A 24,935-nucleotide genomic window follows, 5' to 3' on the forward strand; every position below is an offset into this window, starting at 1 on the left:
ATGAATCCCACTTGTCTACTCAATGGCAGCCAATATGCTGCAAGTTTAATTTTAATTTTAAACTTCTAATTTTTACACCAAACCTATGAAACAGGTATGATTAGTCATTTTCTTTCTTTTTTTTAGATGAGAAAACTAGATGCTTACATCTTTGATTCATCCTAGACCTCTGCTCCTAAAATCAGTTTTCTAGTTTGATCTTTAGATAATTGTTCATTAGCCTTGTCTACTTCTCAGTTCAATTCACATGTTTATTTTATGTCTATCCATGCAAGATATGATTCGTGGCATTGATAGGGGAAGACCTTGAAGATGCAATTGATATAATTAAGGCTGTTAAGGATATTAACATAGAGATTCCCTGGATATGAGAAGTCCCTAAGATATGACAAGTTTGGGGCTTGTTTCTGACAGTGAACAGGATACAGTTCAGATCAGTCACTCAGTCATGTGTGACTCTTTGCAACCCCAAGGATTCCAGCACACCAGGTTTCCCTGTCCATCATCAATTCCCAGAGCTTACTCAAACTCATGTCCATTGAGTTGATGATGCCATCCAACCATCTCATACTCTGTCATCCCCTTCTCCTCCCACCTTCAGTCTTTCCCAGCATCAAGATCTTTCCCAATGAGTCAGTTCTGAATTTCCATCAGCATTAAGATATATTTACAAACTCTTTACATTCTAAACATTTATAAATATTAACATTTACAAGTATTAAAGTTGCTGGATTTCCAATTTCTGTTAAATATGGTTACCCGAAACTTCAATACTTTGGCCACCTGATGCAAAGAACTGACTCATTGGAACAGGATACAGTTACCTTAACTAACTCTATATCGTATCTGCAACTTATCAATTTTTAATTTCTTTATTTAAATAAAGTTTACATTTTTCTACTATAAAAACTAGTTCTGGTTTTATACACTATGGAAAACTTGGTAAATATGGAAAAGTAAAAAAAGTGAAATAATCAGCCACTATTGGAGAAGGCACTGGCGACTCACTCTAGTACTGTTGCCTGGAAACTCCCATGGACGGAGGAGCCTGGTAGGCTGCAATCCATGGGATCGCTAAGAGTCGGACACGACTGACGTGACTTAGCAGCAGCAGCATACATTCAATCACTTTTGACATCTGAGTGAATTAATTTTCAGTCTTTTTTTCTCTATGTTTAATCTAGATGTTATAATATCATACGACAGTAGTCTTTTTGCATCCTCATTTTCCCCCTCAATATTTTAAAATAGGTAAGCATTTAGTAAATATCCAATATGTGCCAGATGGTTTTATTGAATTGCTGTCTTATTTATTATTTGGTTTATCCATTATAATTCCAAGTGATAGACACAAAACACAGCTCAATTAGGTGACTTGTTTGGTTTCATAAATTTCAGTCTAAGTTTTTGAATTTCCATCAGCATTAAGATGTATTCACAAACTCTTTACATTCTAAACATTTATAAATATTAACATTTACAAGTATTAAAGTTGTCGGATTTCCAATTTCTGTTAAATATGGTTACCCAAGTATCCTCCACCAGATCCACTGAATTCAGCCTAACTCAACGTAATCCACCTATCCCAGCTTAACATGACTCAAACTCACCAAGCACAATGACCAGCATCTGGGTTGCCTTCTTCTCCCGCAGTGGCACTGCCCGAGGTTGCAGGGGCCCCAGCCTCAGGGATGTCGATAACCTGCCATTGCTGAGTTTTCGAACCTCTAGGCTGAGTTTCGGTGCCATGGTAGGGCTGAGGGAGTTCCGAGTCCTCCCTTCCCTTTTCAAGTCTCCCTCTCCTTCTTGGAAGCCTGGTGTTCCCAAGGCAGTGTCTTGGCAGATACTGTAGTAGCGTTTCAGCTCCATGTGCGTCTGGCCAGGGGAGAGGGGCTGTAGATGTAACAAGAGTGGATCCTGACATTTCTGGGGATATTGTTTATCTTCTGAATGTTCCTGAAAAGGAAACAGAGCAATGAAGAAGAAAGAAACCATCATCCTGTGAAACCTACAGAGGGTGTCTCTGAGAGTGGTGGGCTCATGGGAAGTTATGGTAAACAAAATCTGCTTGTGGCTTTACAACCAAAAGCACCTACCACATGTAGAACATCTGAGAATCACAATAATCCCTTGAGGAGGGGAGCACAGAATTATAGACTGGACTTTCTGAGGTAGAATGACCTGGATATGTTAAATGACACCATTAGGATGTAAGGAGAAAAATCTGGAATATTGGAAACTATAAGACAAATGACTCAGTTGCTTCAACAAATAAATTGCAATGACAAAAACAACACCTACTAGGTGCGGAGTATGGGTCTTACTTGAATTTTGATGCAAATAAACCATCTATAAAAATTTACCTGACATTTGAGGAAATTTTGAATGAATATTTAACATTGTGTGTGTGTTAGTTGCTCAGTTGTGTCTGACTCTTTGTGACCCCATGTACTGTAGCCCACCAGATTCCTCATACTGGAATAGGTAGCCATTCCCTTCTCCAGGGGATCTTCCCGACCTAGGGATTGAACCCGGATCTCCTACATTGCAGGCAGATTCTTAACCATATGAGCCACCAGGGAGGAATTATTATTAAATTTGTTAGTGTGATGTGGTATTCTGGTTATATGTTTTATAAAAGAGCCCATATCCTTTAGAGAGTCTTATAGCATATTTTTGGTTGAAATGTTATTATGTTTGAGATCTGCTTCGCAACAATCCAGTGGGGTGTATGAATGTAGGTGGGCATGTAGTTGAAAGAAGACAGGGCCACGAGCTGATAATTGCTGAGCTTGGCTGATGGCTACTGAAGGCTTAGTTATATTTGTCTTTCTACTTTTTTACTTTTGAAATTTGTAATAACAAAAAGTTAAAAAACTCAGGATTTTCATCTCAGCTTCCTACTACTTAGATGCATCCTTGGATAAGTTAATTAAATGTCTCTGATGCTGAAGCTGAAACTTCAGTATTTTGGGCACCTCATGTGAGGAGTTGACTCATTGGAAAAGACTCTGATGCTGAGAGGGATTCAGGGCAGGAGGAGAAGGGGACAGCAGAGGATGAGATGGCTGGATGGCATCACTGACTCGATGAACGTGAGTCTGAGTGAACTCCGGGAGTTGGTGATGGACAGGGAGGCCTGGCGTGCTGCGATTCATGGGGTCGCAAAGAGTCGGACACGACTGAGCAACTGAACTGAACTGAACTGAACTGAACCTCACTTATAAAACGGAAAAAAAGAAAAGAAAAAGAAATAGGCTTGGGGTGAGCAGACTCAGATGCAGATGTTTTGGGTATTTTGGAGGATGTGTGTGTGCTCAACAACAGCATTTCTTCCCATGTTTGAAAACTCAGATACTGTGTTAATCTTGAGTAGAAGAAAGACTCCCCAACACCTGTACTGAAGCCATGAAAATCAGATATTCACTCTCCCTGACCTCCCCACAGGGCAGCTAGAACTCTGGCTCATGAACACATGAACCAAGCCCAGCCAATTGGAGATTTGCACCTACAGCCTTGAACTTGCTCATGAAGCAAGACTTCAGAATTCATCCAGCAGTGGTGACAGTGTCCAGTGTCCTCACTATTCTACCCAGATTCTTCCTCAGGCATGAACAGCATCTTCTGAAGCTGTTCTTTAGCCTTCTTGTTAAGCTTGAGCTCCTTGATATCCTTCCAGCAAATTCCTTTTTTACATGTTAGTCAGTGTCAACAACCAAGAACTTTCACTAGTCTCTCCTTAGTTCAAGGAATCACAGTCTTCCAAATACTCAGGGGCAGTATACTGCACACACTCAGAAACATTGTTGAATGAATGAATGCACGTGGCCTTCAAGATAATTTAGTGTTTTATAAACTGTTCACAGATGTGTTTGTAAGGATTCTATCATAATATGTTTTTTAAAAATTTGGTTTTCATTTTGGTAGAATTTTCTAATAATTAACGTAAGTATATTGTGATTTATCTGGCTGACCATTTGTAAGATTATATTGATGGCTGAGCTGACATCTAGTGATCTTCTAAAAGGTGCATTATTTCTGAAACTAAAGGGCCAGGGACAAATTTCTGAGAGTGCTTATGAAATCTCACATTGGAGAACACTGATCTAATGCAGCTTGTCTCCCTTCCACAGATTTGGAAATTCAGTCCTACAGAAGGAAAGTGATTCTTCCTGTTCTCACATTAGTGAGTGTATTTTTCAACTCTCTCTGCAAACTTTTATCACTACCTCTCTGGCTGACATGAAGAAACACTGGACTCCTTGGGATCTGGCTGGCGTAGCCCTCCATTCCCAGATGGCAGGACAGAATCTAATTCTCCACACTCCAGACAATGCCAGCTTCTTGATTCTCCAATCTCTCCTACGTAGTCACTACTTTTCCTTCATTTGCCCTTGGAGCCTTCTCAGACCTTGGATTTGTTGTAGGTAACTTTAAACCTCCTATCTACTAAAAAAAAAAAAAAATCATTTGCAGCAAAGGTCTGTAACTGCTATATGAGGCCCAGGTAAAAATGGTTAGTTAACTATACAGATATTAAGAAAAGTGGCAAGAATACACAGAAGAACTATACAGAAAAGATCTTCATGATCCAGATAATCATGATGGTATGATCACTCACCTAGAGCCAGACAAAGTCTGGTGGGAATGTGAAGTCAGGTGGGTCTTAGGCAGCATCACTATGAACAAAGCTAGTGGAAGTGATGGAATTCCAGTTGAGTTATTTCAAATCCTAAAAGATGATGCTGTGAAAGTGCTGCACTCATATTCCAGCAAATTTGGTAAACACAGCAGTGGCCACAGGACTGGAAAAGGTCAGTTTTCATTCCAATCCCAAAGAAAGGCAATGCCAAAGAATGTTCAAACTACTGCACAATTGCACTCATCTCACATGCTAGCAAGGTAGTGCTCAAAATTCTCCAAGCCAGGCTTCAACAGTATATGAACCTAGAACTTCCAGATGTTCAAGCTGGATTTAGAAAAGGCAGAGGAACCAGAGATCAAATTGCCAACATCCATTGGACCATCGAAAAAAGAGAGTTCCAGAAAAACGTCTATTTCTGCTTTATTGACTACACCAAAGCCTTTGACTGTGTGGATCACAATAAACTGTGGAAAATTCTGATAGAGATGGGTATACCAGACCACCTGACATGCCTCCTGAGAAATCTGTATGCAGGTCAAGAAGCAACAGTTAGAACTGGACATGGAACAACAGACTGGTTCCAAATAGGAAAAGGAGTACGTCAAAGCTGTATATTGTCACCCTGCTTATTTAACTTATATGCAGAGTACATCATGAGAAACGCTGGGCTGGATGAAGCACAGCTGGAATAAAGATTGCCAGGAGAAATATCAATAACCTCAGATATACAGATGACACTACTCTTATGGCAGAAAGTGAAGAAGAACTAAAGAGCCTCTTGATGAAAGTGAAAGACGATAGTGAAAAAGTTGGCTTAAAACTCAACATTCAGAAAACTAAGATCATTGCATCTGGTCCCATCACTTCATGGCAAACAGATGGGGAAACAGTGTAAACGGTGAGAGACTTTATTTTTTTGGGCTCCAAAATCACTACAGATGGTGACTGCAGCCATGAAATTAAAAGACTTGCTCCTTGGAAGAAAAGTTATGACCAACATAGAAAGCATATTAAAAAACAGAGACATTACTTTGCCAACAAACATCCATCTAGTCAAGGCTATGGTTTTTCCAGCAGTCATGTATAGATGTGACTATACATGACTATAAAAAAAAGCTGAATGCTGAAGAATTGATGCTTTTGAACTGTGTGTTGGAGAAGACTCTTGAGAATGCTTGGACTGCAAAGGAGATCCAACCAGTCCATCTTAAAGGAAATCAGTCCTGAATATTCATTGGAAGGACTGATGTTGAAACTGAAACTCCAATACTTTGGCCACCCAGTGCAAAGAACTGACTCATTTGAAAAGACCTTGATGCTGGGAAAGATTGAAGGTGGGAGGATAAGGAGACAACAGAGGATGAGATGGTTGGATGACATCACTGACTCAATGGACATGAGTTTGAGTAAAGTCCGGGAGTTGGTGATGGACAGGGAAGCCTGGCATGCTGCGGTTGGTTCATGGGGTTGCAAAGAGTTGGACACGACTGAGAGACTGAACTATACAGAAATTAAACAAGGCTCTGTCATTCATCATGATGGGCTTTTGAAGCTTTATTCCTAATATTTACTTAGCTGTGGAGTTCAGGGAGAGGGATACTGGTCTTTTATCTAACACTTTTAAGCTCCATTTGGCACTTGGCTTGCTTGGGGAGTCAGGGCTGGTTTGAATGGGAAGGATAAGAATTAGGGAAACTATGAAAATGTCTTGGCTTTCCCCATATTTGATGGCAATTGGGCACACGAAATTCTCCCATTAGCCTCCTTTTTCTACTTTTCTTGGCTCTGCCCATGTCTGTTTCAGTGGTGTCCTTTCCCTCTAATGCAGGTGGTTCTGGATAGTAAACTCCACAACACATCCAAGAGTCACTGGCTCCAGTCATTGGGATCTATCCCAAGAGTCACATGCTTCTGGAATATCACTTGATAATGCCTATTTTGAAGCTCAAATTAGATAGGTTCTCAGGTTCATTATTTATCATAAATCCAAGTAGGAAACTGGGGCCAAATTCATTTTGGGATGGAAGTGGAATCAAGTCAAGCCATTGTCTTGAGAAAGGGTCTCTTATTCTTTTACTACAAGCATAGGCTTGGCTTACTTACCATTTTCCCTGTGGCATCTGATGGAAATCTGGCCCTTATTGAAAACTGCCGAATGGGATGCAACCGTAGACAGGAAGACTAGGGTGGGTTGAAGGAGAAACAGTTGTGTGTTAAGCTCTATATAGTTGGGTCATATAGGTGACGCTATATGAATACAATGTGTTGATATCCTCAGTCTGGGGTCCTGACCTCCTATTTCATGGGGGCTAATATTCTTGTTCCACCCAAGCTTTCGGACTTTCAGTTTGAGATGATTCTCACTCAAGTCATTACAGCTTGATCTAGATGTCCAGTTTGGACCTACCTTCAAGATCACACTCAGTTCTTACTCTATGAAGCCCTTTCCTGAGCATATTGACTTTATCTTCTCATACCCTCTCCAGCATTTAATATTTATGTGCTTAGTTGTCTTCATCTCACTTTGGCAAACATTCCATTCAGTTTTGGGCTGCTGATTAATTTTGAGTGTAGGTGTGTTTTATTTGCTTATCTAAGGTTTTAAACTCCATGAAGGTAGAGGCTGTAGAATATCCCTGCTGTCTCTTGCTTAGCAGTTACAAGTGATAGGTATGTATCCATTCATGCTTCAAATGAATACACTTGAATCATGTACTAGGCACTGGAATAAGCAGAATTTACAACCCAAGCAATTGGAATATTTCAATAAACTTCCTTTTCAGAGCCTCAAAAGACCTAATAAAATGTGCCATCAGCATCCCATTCCACCAGCTGGTTAGTGCCTTGACACAGAGGCAGATCTAGAAAGGAAAATAAATTTCAACAGACCCCTAGTGATTCTTGATGTGAATGGTCTGGCCAAAAAGTCATTCCTGGAAACCCAGCAGCAGTGAATGGTAAAGCTGCTACACTGAAACTTCACACCTGTGTGATATCTGAACAGCCCTCTCATTGAGGGCAATGAGAGACTTTGAAAGGAAGCAGAACAAGCCCAGAAAGGGTGCTCCAGGGAAGACTATCAATGCACTGTTGAGATTGGATTTCCTCCAAGACCTAGCCAATATCTGCAGGTTAAAAGGTGGCAGATGTGTGTCCTTGATGGGCGAACAGGCAAAAGCATGCACTGCTGGACACAAGGGTAGGAGGCCGTGTCTTCCTTCTGCCGCTTCAGGATGCTCACCTGTTGGGGAAAGCTGGGTCTGACACTGAGGCACTGACTGTTCTGTCGAGTGAGGATCCGCTTCCGTCTCCTCTGTCTCAACACCACGTAGATCCTGGCATAGACGAGGACAGTCACTCCAAAGGGCAGGTAGAAGGACACCACTGAAGAGTAGAGGACAAAGTCAGGGTTGGAGATGGAGCAGATGCTGGGGTCTCCTGTGAGTGAGAGAAGTGGAGAAAGCAAAGTCGTTGGCCAAGTACGGGATTCAGTGGCGAGCACAGAATAGGCCCCACATCACCATCACGTCCACAATGGACGTCTGAGAAGTGCCGGGAGCCGGTCCTGTCTCCTCCTCTGCATGTCCCAATTTACATGCTGCCTCCTCTGAGTAGGCTGCCTGCCTCGAGTTTCTCAGTCAGAAGCAACCCTTCCTTCCTTTGCACCCCACAGTCTTTTATTGTCATCACTCTTGTGTAATTAGCACTCATGGCCTGATTGTTAAGCTGTGGGGGAGGCTGTGCCATCCCAGACACCCACATTGTCCACTTGTCCTCCATAGGAGGTCTAATTCATCTTTTTTTCATATATTTATTTTTTAATTGGACAGAAATTGCTTGACAATGCTGTGTTGGTTTCTGTTGTACAGCAATGCAAATCAGCCGTGATTATATTAATACAAGTATCCCCTTCCTCTTAAGCCTACCTCCCATCCCCCCATCACACCCCTCTGCTCCCTGTGTTATATACCAACTTCTCACCAGCTATCTGTTTTACACTTGGTAGTGTATATATTTCGATGCTACTTTCTCTGTTCATCCTACTCTTTCCTTCCCCAACTGTGTCCACAAGTCTCTTCTACATATCTGTGTCTCCGTTCCTTCCCTGCAAATAGGCCCATCAATACCATTTTTCTAGATTCCATAGACATGTGTTAAGTTCAGTTCAGTTCAGTTGTTTAGTCGTGTCCGACTCTTCGACCCCGTGAACTGCAGCACACCAGGCCTCCCTGTCCATCACCAACTCCTGGAGTCCACCCAAACCCATGTACATCGATTCGGTGATGCCATTCAACCATCTCATCCTCCATCATCCCCTTCTCCTCCTGCCCTCAATCTTTCCCAGCATCAGGGTCTTTTCCAATGAGTCAGCTCTTCGCATCAGGTGGCCAAAGTATTGCAGTTTCAGTTTTAGCATCAGTCCTACCAATGAACACCCAGGACTGATCTCCCTTAGGATGGACTGGTTGGATCTCCTTGCAGTTCAAGGGACTCTCAAGGGTCTTTTCCAACACCACAGTTCAAAACCATCAATTCTTCAGCACTCAGCTTTCTTTATAGTCCAACTCTCACATCCATACATGACCACTGGAAAAATCATAGCCTTGACTAGACAGACCTTTGTTGACAAAGTAATGTCTCCGCTTTTTAATATGCTGTCTAGGTTGGTCATGACTTTCCTTCCAAGGAGTAAGCGTCTTTTAATTTCATGGCTGCAATCACCATCTGCAGTGATTTTGGAGCCCAGAAAAATAAAGTCAGCCACTGTTTCCACTGTTTCCTCATCTGTTTGCCATAAAGTGATGGGACCAGATGCCATGATCTTAGGTTTCTGAATGTTGAGCTTTAAGCTAACTTTTTCACTCTCCTATTTCACTTTCATCAAGAGGCTTTTTAGTTCTTCTTCACTTTCTGCGATAAGGGTGGTGTTATCTGCATATCTGAGGTTATTGATATTTCTCCCGGCAATCTGGATTCCAGCTTGTGTTTCATCCAGCCCAGCGTTTCTCATGATGTACTCTGCATATAAGTTAAATAAGCAGGGTGACAATATACAGCCTTGACGTACTCCTTTTCCTATTTGGAACCAGTCTTTTGTTCCATGTCCAGTTCTAACTGTTGCTTCCTGACCTGCATACAGGTTTCTCAAGAGGCTGGTCAGGTGGTCTGGTATTCCCATCTCTTGAAGAATTTTCCACAGTTTATTGTGATCCACACAGTCAAAAGCTTTGGCATAGTCAATAAAGCAGAAATAGATGTTTTTCGGGAACTCTCTTGCTTTTTCCATGATCCAGCGGATGTTGGCAATTTGATCTCTGGTTCCTCTGCCTTTTCTAAAACCAGCTTGAACATCTGGAAGTTCATGGTTCACATATTGCTGAAGCCTGGCTTGGAGAATTTTGAGCATTACTTTACTAGTGTGTGAAATGAGTGCAATTGTGAGGTAGTTTGAACATTCTTTGGCATTGTCTTTCTTTGTGATCAAAATGAAAAGTAACCTTTTCCCGTCCTGTGGCCACTGCTGAGTTTTCCAAATTTGCTGGCATATTGAGTGCAGCACTTTCACAGTATCATCTTTGAGGATTTGAAATAGCTCAACTGGAATTCCATCACTTCCACTAGCTTTGTTCATAGTGATGCTTCCTAAGGCCCACTTGACTTCAGATTCCAGGATGTCTGGCTCTAGGTGAGTGATCACACTCATCAAGTTTATCTGGGTTGTGAAGATCTTTTCTGTATAGATCTGTATTCTTGCCACCTCTTCTTAATATCTTTTGCTTCTGTTAGGTCCCTACCATTTCTGTCCTTTATTGAGCCCATCTTTGCATGACATGTTCCCTTTGTATCTCTAATTATCTTGAAGAGATCTCTAGTCTTTTCCATTCTATTGTTTTCCCCTATTTCTTTGCATTGATCACTGAGGAAGTCTTTCTTATCTCTCCTTGCTATTCTTTGGAACTCTGCATTCAAATGGGTATATCTTTCCTTTTCTCCTTTGCTTTTCGCTTCCCTTCTTTTCACAGGTATTTGTAAGGCCTCCTCAGACAGCCATTTTGCTTTTTTGCATTTCTTTTTTTGGGGGATGGTCTTGATTCCTGTCTCCTGTACAATGTTATGATCCTCCGTCCATAGTTCATCAGGCACTCTGTCTGTCAGATCTAGTCCCTTAAATCTATTTCTCACTTCTACTGTATAGTCATAAGGGATTTGATTTAGGTCATACCTGAATGGTGTAGTGGTTTTCCCTACTTTCTTCAATTTCAGTCTAAATTTGGCAATAAGGAGTTCATGATCTGAGCCACAGACAGCTCCTGGTCTTGTTTTTGCTGACTGTATAGAGCTTCTCCATCTTTGGCTGCAAAGAATATAATCAATCTGATTTTGGTGTTGACCATCTGGTAATGTCCATGTGTAGAGTCTTCTCTTGTGTTGTTGAAAGAGGGTGTTTGTTATGACATGTGCATTCTCTTGGCAGAACTCTATTAGCCTTTGCCCTGCTTCATTCTGTACTCCAAGGCCAAATTTGCCTGTTACTCCAGGTGTTTCTTGACTTCCTACTTTTGCATTCCAGTCCCCTGGAATGCAATAATGAAAAGGACATCTTTTTTGGGTGTCAGTTCTAAAAGGTCTTGTAGGTCTTCATAGAACTGTTCAACTTCAGCTTCTTCAGCATTACTGGTTTGGGCATAGACTTGGATTACTGTGATATTGAATGTGTTAATATACAATATATGTTCCTCTTTTTCTGATAGAGTTCACTCTGTATAACAGGTTCTAGGTTCATCCACCTCATAGAACTGACTCAGATTTGTTCTTTTTCGTGGCTGAGTAATATTCCATTGTGTAGATGTACTACATCTTTATCCGTTCATCTGCTGATGGACATCTAGGTTGCTTCCATGTGCTAGCTATTGTAAATATTGGTGCTATGAACATTGGAGTACACGTGTCTTTTTCAATTATGATTTTCTCAGGGTATATGCCCAGTAGTGGGATTGTTGGGGTAGTTCACTTCCCAGGTAGCTTGGGTGGTAAAGAATCTGCCTGCAGTTCAGGAGACTCAAGTTTAATCCCTGGGTGGGAAGATCTCCTGGAGAAGGGAACAGCTACCCACTCCAGTATTCTTCCCTGAATAATTCCATGAACAGAGGCACCTGGCAGGCTACAGTCCATGGGATCACAAAGAGTCAGACACAAATGAGTGACTAATGTTTCATTTTCATGGTAGTTTTATTCCTAGTTTTTTAAGGAATCTCCATACTGTTCTCCATAGTGGCTGTATCAATTTACACAGATGGCCAATAAACACATGAAAAGATGTTCAACATCACTAAATATTGGAGAAATGCAAATCTAATTCATCTTTGTGTTGCTCACAGTTCACTTAAAAAGAAAATTTACTGATGATTACATGCCAGACACCACTCTACACTGGGGCTACAAAGATGAGTAAGACTCAGTGTCTACCCTTGAAGGAGCTCACAGTCTAGACAGACAGAAAATCCTTTCTGTATGCTGTGCTAAGTGTCACAGAGGGACGTGGCCTGGGAGGCTGGGTGGAGTGTCACAGAGTAACAGAACAGAGGCTCCCAGGAGGGATGCAGCCCCTGCAAAAAGGCCTGCTGGTGTGGAGGCCATCAAAGGAGCATTGAATGCAATGAGAGAAAGGAGGAAGGCTTCCATGCTGAGAACGCCAGGTCTCCATGTTTGAATCAAGTGTGGGGCAGGTGGTGGCTGAATACAGGCAAGCTTATTTTTCAGGGAATCCCTGTTCTGCTCAAAGGTACAATGGCAAAAGAGCCAGTAAACATATTGCCATCATGGACAATGTGAACTGAGGCACGTCCTTATCCTTGCTTTACGTCCTGAAATGCTCCTGGGCCTCCTCTCTAGGAGGGCCCTGCAACTTTGTCTTCATTAGAGATGTTGAGATTCCTCCAATAGCCAGAGAGAGACCTGATACTTGCGTCACCTTGGAAAAGAAAAGGAAAGAAAACTAATATCTTCTGGGTGATTCCGAGGGCTTTATACACATTGTCTTACCTAATCATTGTGACAAAATGATGTAAGCAGGTGTCATTGCTATCTCTATTCTCAGATGAGCTGACGAAGGCTCAGAGAGATTCAGTAAGTGGCCCAACATCACATAGTCTGAAAGGGGTGGAGCCCAGATTCCTCCAGTCATTCTGATCCCAAAGCCAATGTTCTTTCTAGGATTTTAACTCTCCTCTTCCCTCTACCACTGGCACACAACAAACTTGCACTTTGTCCCATCATCAACAGGTGTTGGCACATCCAGTCAATCTTAATGAAGGGGTGAGGATTCTCCAGTCCACAATCTGGCCTCAGAAAATGTAGCCTCGGGTGTGAACTGATGAGAGAGGGCCTTGGACCCCATTCTGCTTCCTGGTCTTTGGATGTAGGCAGAGCCCAGGCAGCTTGAGGTGGGAGACCCAGGTCTCCACTTACTAACTATGTGACCTTGGGTTTATTACTTAATGTGAACCGTGAACTTCCTGATGTTCAAGCTGGTTTTAGAAAAGGCAGAGGACCAGAGATCAAATTGCCAACATCCATTGGACCATTGAAAAAGCAAGAGAGTTCCAGAAAAGCATCTATTTCTGCTTTATTGACTATGCCAAAGCCTTTGACTGTGTGGATCACAATAAACTATGGAAAATTCTGAAAGAGATGGGAATACCAGACCACCTGATCTGCCTCTTGAGAAATTTGTATGCAGGTCAGGAAGCAACAGTTAGAACTGGACATGGAACAACAGACTGGTTCCAAATAGGAAAAGGAGTACGTCAAGGCTGTATATTGTCACCCTGTTTATTTAACTTATATGCAGAGTACATCATGAGAAACGCTGGACTGGAAGAAACACAAGCTGGAATCAAGATTGCCGGGAGAAATATGAATAACCTCAGATATGCAGATGACACCACCCTTATGGCAGAAAGTGAAGAGGAGCTAAAAAGCCTCTTGATGAAAGTGAAAGTGGAGAGTGAAAAAGTTGGTTTAAAGCTCAACATTCAGAAAATGAAGATCATGGCATCCGGTCCATCACTTCATGGGAAATAGATGGGGAAACAGTGGAAACAGTGTCAGACTTTATTTTTCTGGGCTCCAAAATCACTACAGATGGTGATTGCAGCCATGAAATTAAAAGGCGCTTACTCCTTGGAAGGAAAGTTATGACCAACCTAGATAGCATATTCAAAAGCAGAGACATTACTTTGTCAACAAAGGTTCGTCTAGTCAAGGCTATGGTTTTTCCTGTGGTCATGTATGGATGTGAGAGTCGGACTGTGAGGAAGGCTGAGCGCTGAAGAATTGATGCTTTTGAACTGTGGTGTTGGAGAAGACTCTTGAGAGTCCCTTGAACTGCAAGGAGATCCAACCAGTCCATTCTTAAGGATTGGACTGGGATTTCTTTGGAAGGAATGATGCTAAAGCTGAAACTCCAGTACTTTGGCCACCTCATGCGAGGAGTTGACTCATTGGAAAAGACTCTGATGCTGGGAGGGATTTGGGGCAGGAGGAGAAGGGGACGACAGAGGATAAGATGGCTGGATGGCATCACTGACTCGATGGACGTGAGTCTCAGTGAACTCCGGGAGTTGGTGATGGACAGGGAGGCCTGGTGTGCTGCGATTCATGGGGTTGCAAAGAGTCCGACATGACTGAGCGACTGATCCGATCTGATCTGATCTGATGCCAAACCTCGGGCTTCCCTTGTGACTCAGCTTGTAAAGAATCCGCCTGCAATGCGGGAGACCTGGGTTTGATCCCTGGGTTGGGAAGATCCCCTGGAGAAGGGAAGGGCTACCCAGTCCAGTATTCTGGCCTGGAGAATTCCATGGACTGTATAGTCTATGGGTTCACTTTCACTTTCATGCCAAACCCTCAGTTTCATTATCTGTGAAAGAAAGACAAAAATCCTGTCTCATGTAGAGGTTGTGAGACTAAATGGCAGCTATTATTATTATTAATATAATTTACTATTATTTATTATATACCTCTTCTGAGCTTTTTGAACTTGAAAGGGAAGGTATCACTTGGAATGAAAATTTGGAGAGAGGCTTGTATGGAACAGAATTTGTAGAGGAGAGAAGGGAGCAACAGGTAAGAATTAAAACAAACCAAACTGAACGTGTTTAGTGCTCAGTGAGGCATTTTAATGACAACACTGCCACCAGAACCTTTATGAGCCACTCCAAATTCTATGATTCTCTGAGGAGGGGGCAAAATTCAAGGAAAATTAACGTTTTCTCACCAAAGCCTGTATCTTCATCCTTTAGGGAATGGATCATAAGACTCTGAACAGTGATCACCATATTGGCATTTCTGGTCATCTGGGGAAATGGGGTTGGGGGTAGGGAGAGGGTGGCACCTGGTGGTCTTTCTGAGTCTATAAGGAGCCATGGTGGCAGTGACCAGCCCGCCCCTGCCATCAGCGCCCTTGATGTCAGTGACTGACATGTCTCCTCTAATGAGGAGGCACCTCGGCACGTCTGTAGTCAGAGGGGGTCAGAGGGTGGCAGAGTCACTTTCCTCCTGTTCATCTGGTTGCCATCCTTGGTGTGCTGGGTCTCCATGGGTCTCCCCAGCTAGACCTTCTCCCCTTCTTTACCTTCCCCTGGGTTCTGGGAGGCTGACCTCTACTTTATACATTAACTACAACGTTTAAAAACCCAGGAGCAAAAGTGGGTACAGCATGCTTCCACTTGTGTAAAAATGGACACACATACATTCATGTATGCATGCATGGGTGTGTGTGTGTATGCACTTGCTTCAAGTCTTATCGTTTAAGAAGATTGGTGTTTGCTTCTAGGGGATGGGGGCTGACAGTCAAGGGTAGAAGGGAGACATACATGCTTTTACATGTAAGTATATGTGTGTGTGTGTGTATATAAATATATATATATATATATATATATATATATATCACTACATTTATGTTTTGCCATGTGCAAGCATTTTCCATTCAAAATATTGAGAGTATATGTATGAGAAACAGAGAGTGAAGAGAGAGCAGAGAAAGCACATAGTTATTTTGGGGTCACTGAGCAATGAAGACACCCCCTGAGCCTGCCTTGTTATCCTGTCCTTCCTTCCCTAAGAACCTGCTGCTTGAGCTTAGACAGAGTTTTGAAGCCTCTCCCACAATTTCTCCACACTATGTGGCTGGTGAGGCCTGTCAGCAGGCAGAGTGACATTGGAGAAGGATGGGCAGTGAGCTGGGCCCTGCCTCAGCCTCCTCCAGGCCAGGCCTGGGAGCACGTCCTGTGGGCAGGGCGGAGTGAAGCCCCACGCACAGTGGTGCAGTTCTGCAAGCTTCTCTCTGCTGAGTCCCAAGGAGGTGGTGAGAGCAGGGAGACCCCCAAGAGCTAGGCTTCCCCAGGAGACGCGGTGCCTTGTCTTGATTACTTAACTGAAACAATACTGTGCTGTCAGCACGAGTTATTGAATGATGAATCAATGAGCACATGTACAGAGGAGCATTTTCCCTAAGAACATCAGCAGTCATGAGCCGAAGCCTAATAGGGAAGGCTGGGAAGTTACTAAGCCAACTGATTTCAACAGCTAAGGGGCAAAGAATGATGGTGAGGACTCACCCATTGATTCATTCAACACAAGTTTATGGAGCCCCTGCTGTATTCAAGGGCTTCCCTGGTGGCTCAGCTGGTAAAGAATCTGCCTGCAATGTGGGAGACCTGAGTTCGATCCCTGGGTTGGGAAGATCCCCTGGAGAAGGGAAAGGCTTCTGGAATGGAGTACCATTCTAGTACTCTGGCCTGGAGAATTCCAGGGGCTGTATAGTCCATGGGGTTGCAAAGAGTCAGACACACTGTATTCAAGGCATTGCACTCAGTGGTAAACAACATCTTTTGTGGGCTAGGCTGTGAACTTAAGTTCCATGGTGATGTGAATGGCAAAGTCAAAAGCAAGTTGAGTTGAGAGATTCATGAATTTCCAACTCACTGGAGGATTTGTCCTCAATTTGTTTACAAAGACAGGAGATCCTGATGAATTTGATTGAAGATGAGCCTAGTATTCTCTTAACTTTGTGCTTCTCAATCAACCACCCTCTGCCCCATATCCAGTGTTCTGAAAGCCAGGTGAGGCATTCTATTGCTAAAATCTAGAGTTGTGTTTTTTTAAAGCCACACTGTGAGGGTTTCCCTGGTGGCTCAGAAGAGTCCACCTGCAATGCAGGAGACCTGGGTTCAATCCCTGGGTTGGAAAGATCTCCTGGAGGAGGGAATGGCAATCACTCCTGTATTCTTGCCTGGAGAATTCCATGGACAGAGAAGCTGGTTGGCTACAGTCCATGGGGTCACACAAAGTCATGCACAACTGAGTGGCTAACACACACATATAACGTGTGGCACGTGGGATCCCACTTCCCTGACCAGGCAGCGAACCCACCCTCTAGTAGTGAAAGTGTGGATTCTATTGCTAAACTATAAACAGCCCTCCTCTATTTCCTTGTTTCAAAAGAAAATTAAGTAAGTTGGTAGGACTTTCTTAAAGTTGTTTGCACTTGAAAGTTTCTTAAATTCTGGTCACCGGCTATTGTTTATCCATTCTGGAATTTTAAATAACTCAATAGCTGTCTGATTTAGCAAAAATTTAGATCCTAGTTATTTTTCTGACCTGTGCAATGGAAGGATCGGGGATCTTTAGGGTTTTCTCTAGCACTAGCTCTCCACCCTCCATTGCCGTAGGGGCTGGATGCTGTGATATTTGACTCCTGACTGCTAAATCTCTGCTGGGACCCGAGGCAACACAGGTCGACCAGGCCCCACAGCCTTGGAACTCTCTGCAACCCACGGTCCTGCCTTATGTGTGCATCCAGAAATGCATGTCACCCTTCCCAGGCAATAAGAGCGATTCCAGGAAGGAAGAAACTGCAGTTCAACTTTGTTCTACCTCAGTCCCTAGGGTCGCAAAGAGTCGGACATGACTGAGTGACTGAACTGAACTGAACTGAAGATGTTCTCTGACCATTCACAATCCTATATGGCAGCCCATTTCATTAAAACAAGAGCTCTGGGGACTTCCTTGGTGGCCCAGGGGTTAAGCATCCACCTCGCAATTCAGGGGATGCGGGTTTGACCCTTGGTCAGGGAACTAAGATCCCCCACACACTTCAGAGCAACTAAGCAGGCCCATGGGCTCTGGAGCCCCTGAGCCACATCTGGAGAGTCTGGGCATTGCAATGAAAGACCCCGCAGGAGGTAGCAAAGATCCCTCGTGCTGCAGCTAAGACCCGATGCAGCCAAATATGTAAATTAATTAATTTAGGAAAAGAAAAAAAGAAATTGAAAAAAAAGAAGAGCTCTGCCAGAGGGTTGTGTTTTGTGCTGCATTTAGTAGAAGTCCAGTGACTTCCACTATCTGCCAGTATACTGCCCCTTTCTCCTCTGCTTCTCACAGCAGGAGGAGTAAGAAAAAACGGCGGAGAAGTCATTTCTACTGGGGTTTCAATATAACTTGGGAACTTCCTTATAGACGCAATATAGCACTATATCAATAGCGAAGTTATGCTGTGAAGGCTAGACGAGGCAGACGACGGCTGGGCTTCTCTGCCTTGAGTCCTGCTCACAAATTCTCTAACCGATGTTCTAGAATGGGACGACTAGGCTCCTCTCTGACCATCAGCAGGACTACCACTGTTTAGATTTCCCTTGGAGCCAGGGCATAGTTATATTTTGAAGCAGAGGAACTTTTTCTAATACATAATAATAACAATAACACTGGCTAATATCTATTGGGCTTTTATAATGGCCCAGAGACTTTAACACAATATGTGAATAAGTGGAGAGCTTATTATAGTCTGGACTTCCCTGGTGGCTCAGCTGGTAAAGAATCTGCCTGCAATGCGGGAGACCTGGGTTCCATCCCTGGGTTGGGAAGATCCCCTGGAGAAGGGAACAGCTACTCACTCCAGTATTCTGGCCGGGAGAATTCCATGGACTGTGTAGTCCATGGGGTTGCGAAGAGTCAGACACGACTGAGTGACTTTCACTTTCACTTACTGTAGTCTAATGAATACATTTAAAAGTAAAAGAGAAAGAGATGAGAGAGAAGCGAGCCTATACGTGCTAAGTCACAAGTCTTTTTTGCCTTCTCAATTCTATATTTGAAAATTCTTTTGGAAAGTTTTATTTCTGGAACAATTATGATCTCACTGGTGGCAACAAGACTGCAATTAGCTCATCATTCTTCTTCACTTTACATGTTGACATTAACTGGGAACCCTGTCTAATGTCAGATTTTGAGACTGTTACCTGTGTGTGTGTGTGTGTGTGTGTGTGTGAGCATGAGTAAGACTGCCCCTGCCAGCCTCCAAGAATGAGTAAGAGGAATAACTCTGCCCAGCAAACGTTGCTGGAGGTTTGCTGCTGGTTCATTTTGCAGATTCCAACTTAGAAGGCATTTTCTCTTTTGAAAAAGTGTTTGTTTATTTATTTGGCTGTGTTGGGTCTTAGTTGTGGCATGAGAATTCTTAATTATGGCATGTAGGATCTAGTTGCCTGACCAGGGATAGAACCCAGGCTCCTGCGTTAGAGCACAGTCTTAGCGACTGGACCACCAGGGAAGTCCAGAATGCATTTTCTTATAGAAACATGGATATAAAGGGTGGCTTAGTTATCAGACTAACACCCAGAGCACATTTAGACTCACTGAAATGGTATTTGGGTGCCAGAGTCAGCCTCTATTTTATGTTAGAGAGTGCTGCTTTGGTGTATGTGTGTGCACACGCGCGTTTGTGTATATAATGTGTCACTGGTAAGTGGTGATGGGAAACAGTAAAAAGTAATGCAAAGATGATAACAACATCATATTTTAGGAGCACCCTGAATTGACCAGGCACATGTTCATTGGATAACTTCTCAATTTAACCTCTAATATGGCAGAGAAACAAGCCTTACCTTGAGTAGGGGATATGTGCTTGGCATGTCTATGTATGTTATCCCAATTTAATCTTCACTTAATTGCAAAAAAAGCTCCGTGAAGGAGGTGGAGTGAAGTTATGGCATATGTAGGCTTAGCTTCTAGAGTCAATGAAAATTATAGAGTCAAAATTCACCCTGAATCACATATAAAAATATACATGGTTTGATTACAACCCTGAACAGTAATAAGTAAAGACATATGACACATGCAGGAATATGTCATCTTTGATAAAGAGTTCAACATAACATGTAATTTTAGAGATAAAGTTGCTGCACTTATTTGCAGGAGGACATATATAAAAAGAAATGCTGAAAACTTCCTAACTAAATACACAGACCTAGTCCAAATATTTGATTTTGTTCGTTTATGCTCTACTATATTATTACTCCAAATTTGTCGATGGGGAAGCTTAACTTAGAAAAGTTAAGTAACTTGTTCAAACAGACACAGCTGTTAAGTAGTAGAATTGAAGTTTGCATCTAGGTTTTTCTGACTCCAGGGCCTCTGCCTTCCTAAATGTATTCTGACTTCTAAATAATTGACCAGCAAATGACTCTTTGAAGACTATTTATAAGTTAAGATTTACCTGAATTTATATGTAATATGTTACATATATCTGTACACATAAGTACATAGCTATGTGACTTGTACATGTATACCAGAAATTCATAAAAGTGGAACATAGTCGGAATTGAATGAACCAATTCAAATGGACGAAGTAAGAAATCCAGATGAACACTAGAACAGGAGTTAAGTAGTTACCTCTTAGTGAATACTCAGTCTTTACTGTCAGTGCCTATAACCTTACTATATGTGCTAACAATTTTCTTTCAAGACATGAAATTCCTGAGGCTGAAAGACGGTCATAGAATAGACATGGAAGGTACTGAAGCACGTGAGGTATAGATTTGGATCAGTATTGTATTTAAAGTCCTGGACATGTCAGATAAACACATTTTTTATCCATTTGTCCATCCATCCATCCATCCTGCCAACCATCCATCCATCTGATAGAAGATGTACCATGTGCCGAGCACCATGGCCAAAAATTTCTGTGTATTAAAAATATAAAATACATCCTCCAATAATTCACAAATGTATCCTAGTTCCCAATGTATGCTAGAAATGATTCTTATTGAGTAAAAAGCTAGAAATGTATACCCTGCTCAAGGGCTTTTATGATATGCTACTTTGCGTTGTAAATTCATTACAAATTATCATCTTTTCATTAACAAATCTCACCTGAATTATTCATATAGCATAGTTTTTTTAACTGGCATATTTCTTCAAATGAATACAATGGTATTTCTTCCAAAATAGGAGTAAGCCAGACTTCATTAATTGGGGCAGCGTGTGGCTCCTGCACCATTAAGTGAAGAGATTTTGCTTTCTGTTTTATTTATAATCAATAGAGGCCACTGCTTTGCAAGCTATAGGATCCTCATTTGATTACAAAGTACACTGCCTTTGAGGTCAGACATTTCAGGGATGAACAGCACTCACAGCCATTCAGATGTGCTATGAATCACTTGGGTGTTGCAAGTGACACTGTCATTGTTACCTGTGGTGTTGAAGCCAAAGAGGAGGGGGCAGGACACAGCAAAGGACAGCAGCCAGACAGCTGTGATCATGAGGGCCACGCGTCGACAGGAGCTCTGTCCCGTGCCTTGCTGGTAGTGAACAGGCATGACCACAGCAGTGTACCTGTGAAAGGAAGGGGATATAGAATAGGTAGGATGAGAAGTGTCAAAAGACAGGTTGCAAAAGGTTACTAGATGAATAATCAGGTTGATACATGCGGAAGGAGAAAAATACTTTGGTTGGAGAAACTTAAGGGAGAAAAGGGTCTTTGAGTGAACACAGCAGAAAGATTGAGATAAGACAGATGAAGAACTCATTGAGGGAGGTGAGCAGAGACGGGGAGAAAGAGTGAAAAGCATAGCATAGTGACCCTGGGTTGTCAGCGAGCTTCTGGTATATCCAAGAGGGTATCAGGAGTGGCTGCTGGCCCAGCCTTGTATTCACATACCCTGACACTCTTAAACCTGAAGACTCTAGGTGCTGGTTTGTGGGCCTTTATTTTCTTCCACAGCTTTCAGATAATGATGGAACTGTGCCCAAAGAGGATGTTTATCCCCGCTTGTATCCTAACATTAATTCTAACCCTTGCAGTGACAACTATTCCAAGTAGCAGAGATTTTGTAAATAGAGATGAGTAATATCTAATGAAGGCTTATTTTAAAATCAACTTTTCATGCTGCCTTAGTCTTTTTGGGCTGCTCTATCCAAAATACCATTGGGTGACTTAAACAATAAATATTTATTTTTCACAGTCCAGGAGATTGGGAAGTCCAGGATTAATGTGCTGGTAGATTTGGTATCTGGTATTAAACCCACTACTTGGTTGGTGGACAGCCATCTTCTTGCTGTGTTCTCTCATTGTGGGAGGGGTGAAGCAAGCTCTCTGGAGTCTCTTTTATAAGGGAAAATCCCATTAATGAGGGTGGATTCCTACTCAAAGGTTCCACTTCCTAGTACCATCACAGTGGAGGTTAGGATTTTAATATATGAATTTGGGGGTGGGGGATGTAAACATTCAGTCTACAGCACACACTTTTACATGGTCAAAGCTATTTTTTATTCTTGTTGGATATTGTCTTTTCTGTGGTATATCCACGCGTACATTTCCAGCTGCTTATTGGACTTACCTACACCATTGTTCCATGGTTGTCCCAAACTCAAGCTATCTGAAGTAGATCTTTCTATTTTCCTACATCTCTTAATCTGGCTCCACTTCCTGCCTTTCTTCAAGACATCCACACCCAACATTCAGGCTTTTTGACATTTCTTTGGCCTTTCCATATCATTTGCTCACCCATTCATTTAACATTTCATTCATCCAGCATTTATTGGGTTCTTTACTATTATCCAGGCCTTATTCTGGAAATACCAAGAATTGCAAATGGGACAATGGTCTCTTTCCTTATTGAGCTTGGAGGTAAGTGAAGTGGATGGATGAAAAAAATGTTAATATAAAATGAAAACTATTATGAAAGAATTAAGCTGGGTGACATGTTTAAGGGTAGCTGCTGCTGCTAAGTCACTTCAGTCATGTCCAACTCTGTGTGACCCCATAGACGGCAGTCCACCAGGCTCCCCCGTCCCTGGGATTCTCCAGGCAAGAACACCGGAGTGGGTTGCCATTTCCTTCTCCAATACATGAAAGTGAAAAGTGAAAGTGAAGTTGCTCAGTCGTGTCCGACTCTTCGCAACCCCATGGACTGCAGCCCACCAGGCTCCTCCATCCATGGAATTTTCCAGGCAAGAGTACTGAAGTGGGGTGCCATTGCCTTCTCCGGTTTAAGGGTAGAGGAGGATGTAAAGAAGGGGCAAGCTGACACAAGATGGGAGGAAATGAGTGGGGTGAGAGGGAGCCAGCCTTGAGGGAAGGTAGGAGAAGAGCATTTTAGGCAGAAGGACAGCAGGTCCTGTAAATTTATGCACTGTAGTAACTTCCCTATTTATCCATGCACTTCTGCCACCTTCTATCTGTGATGGCCACAGCCTCCTGGCTGGTTTCCTGTGCCAGGTTCCAAAATAGATTTCGTTATGTCTTCCCCACCCCATGGTCCCTCAGCTGACAACTGTCTAAGATAGGCAGAATTCCAAGATGGCACCCAAGGTTCACGCACTGTAGAACGAGCAGAACTCCTGTGATTAGACTACAAATCAACAGATTGCGTCAACCAAAAGGGAGATGATTCTGGGTGGCTGGGCCTAATCAGGTGAGCCCTTAAAAGGAACTCAGGACTTCCTGAATAAGAGAGAGTCAAAGCATGAGAAATTATCCTCCTGGCCTTGAAGAGGCAACTTGCCACGTTTGGGAAAAGATCATTTGGCGGGGAACAGCATGAGGCCTTCAGGAGCTGAGAACAGCCCCTGGCTGACAACCACTAAGAAAGTGGGAACCTCTATCTTATAACTGCAAGCAACTGAGTTCTACTGACTACCTGAATACATTTGAAAGATGAAAACACAAGTCAGCCTATACCCATTTTCAGCCTCGTGAGACCCTGAGCAGAGAACCTACCTACACTGTGCAGACTTTTGACCTGTGAGATAAAAAATGGATATAGTTTAAGTCACTACATTTGTGATAATTTGTTACATGGCAACAGAAAACAAATACAGTGTCAATACTAAGCCTTCCCCAGCATGACCCCAACTTGTCTTGCCAATTTGACTTCCCATTGGTCCCTGACACTTACTTATAACTCCAGCCACGTTAGCCATGTAACCGTATTACTGATGGGTAATCTTCAGTAGTCTTTGTTCACTCCATTTCCCTTTTCCTTCCCCAGGTAGCTCATATTTTCTCTCCTTTAATCTCAGATCAGCTCTCAGTAACCGTCCCAGTCCTTCCATTTTATGAAGACCTCTAACTCTAAATGCATAGTACTCTTCTGCCAGTCACACTGCTCTTCTGCAGGCAGTGTCTTGCCTCAGTAGTGAACTTACCTCATGGCTGGAGAGAGAGACTCCGTATGATTTAAGCTACTTAATGGCTCAGCTCATCGTATTCCATATAGGTCCTTGCACAAGGCAAGTAGTAAGAAACTGTAGGCTGATTGCCTCATGGATCCTGTGGGTGTCCTTCCCCAAAAGAGGACAATTCTAATTCTATCCCAGCTCAAGGGATCTAATATATATAGCTGAGTCTACAAATGCTGAACATTTATTTACTATTGAAGTATGGTTGATTTACAATGATGTGTTAATTTCAGGTGTATAGTAAAGTGATTTTTACAAATATATATATATATTTGTGTGTGTGTGACTGTGTGTGTGTGTGTGTGTGTGTGTGTGTGTATGGGCTTCCCAGGAGGCGCTAGTGGTAAAGAACCCACCTGCCAATGAAGGAGACTTAAGAGATGCATATTTGATCCCTGGGTTGGGAAGATCTTCTGGAGGAGGGCATGGCAACCCACTCCAGTATACTTGCCTGGAGAATTCCATGGACAGAGGAGCCTGGCTGGCTACAGTCCATAGGGTTGCAAAGAGTTGTTGGACACCACTGAAGCGACTTAACATGCACGCGCGCGCACACACACACACACTTTTTCAGATTCTTTTCCCATTAGGTTATTATAAAACGTTGAGCACAGGTTCCTGTGCTACATAGTAGGTCCTTGTGGTTTATCTATTTTATATATAGTAGTGTGTATTTGGAGAAGGCAATGGCACCCCACTCCAGTACTCTTGCCTAGAAAATCCCATGGACGGAGGGGCCTGGTGGGCTGCAGTCCATGGGGTCACGAAG

At 42.7% G+C, this 24,935-nt stretch overlaps 2 protein-coding genes across 3 annotated transcripts in view; one reads left to right on the forward strand and one right to left on the reverse strand.

The window, feature by feature from the left end:
- Window positions 1–6,179, forward strand: part of QTRT2 (queuine tRNA-ribosyltransferase accessory subunit 2) — a 62,195-nt gene extending 56,016 nt beyond the window's left edge. The window contains exon 9 of the mRNA XM_059875945.1: window positions 4,134–6,179. Within this exon, the coding sequence (XP_059731928.1) occupies window positions 4,134–4,431 (298 nt within the window). The 3' untranslated portion in view covers window positions 4,432–6,179. The remainder of the gene's footprint in view (window positions 1–4,133) is intronic.
- Window positions 1–24,935, reverse strand: part of DRD3 (dopamine receptor D3) — a 52,812-nt gene that overhangs the window by 6,218 nt on the left and 21,659 nt on the right. Inside the window, exons 3-6 of one of the 2 annotated variants that reach the window (NM_001192895.1) lie at window positions 21,177–21,319; window positions 7,887–8,083; window positions 1,758–1,893; window positions 1,611–1,658 (exon numbers count right to left, since the gene is read on the reverse strand). In NM_001192895.1, coding sequence (NP_001179824.1) covers window positions 1,611–1,658; window positions 1,758–1,893; window positions 7,887–8,083; window positions 21,177–21,319 — 524 coding nt within the window. Of the gene's footprint in view, window positions 1–1,610; window positions 1,894–7,886; window positions 8,084–21,176; window positions 21,320–24,935 lie in introns of both variants that reach the window. The other variant, XM_005201335.5, reaches the window with a different exon arrangement.

Source organism: Bos taurus, chromosome 1 (assembly GCF_002263795.3).
Source record: "Bos taurus isolate L1 Dominette 01449 registration number 42190680 breed Hereford chromosome 1, ARS-UCD2.0, whole genome shotgun sequence".
Lineage (NCBI taxonomy): Eukaryota > Metazoa > Chordata > Mammalia > Artiodactyla > Bovidae > Bos > Bos taurus.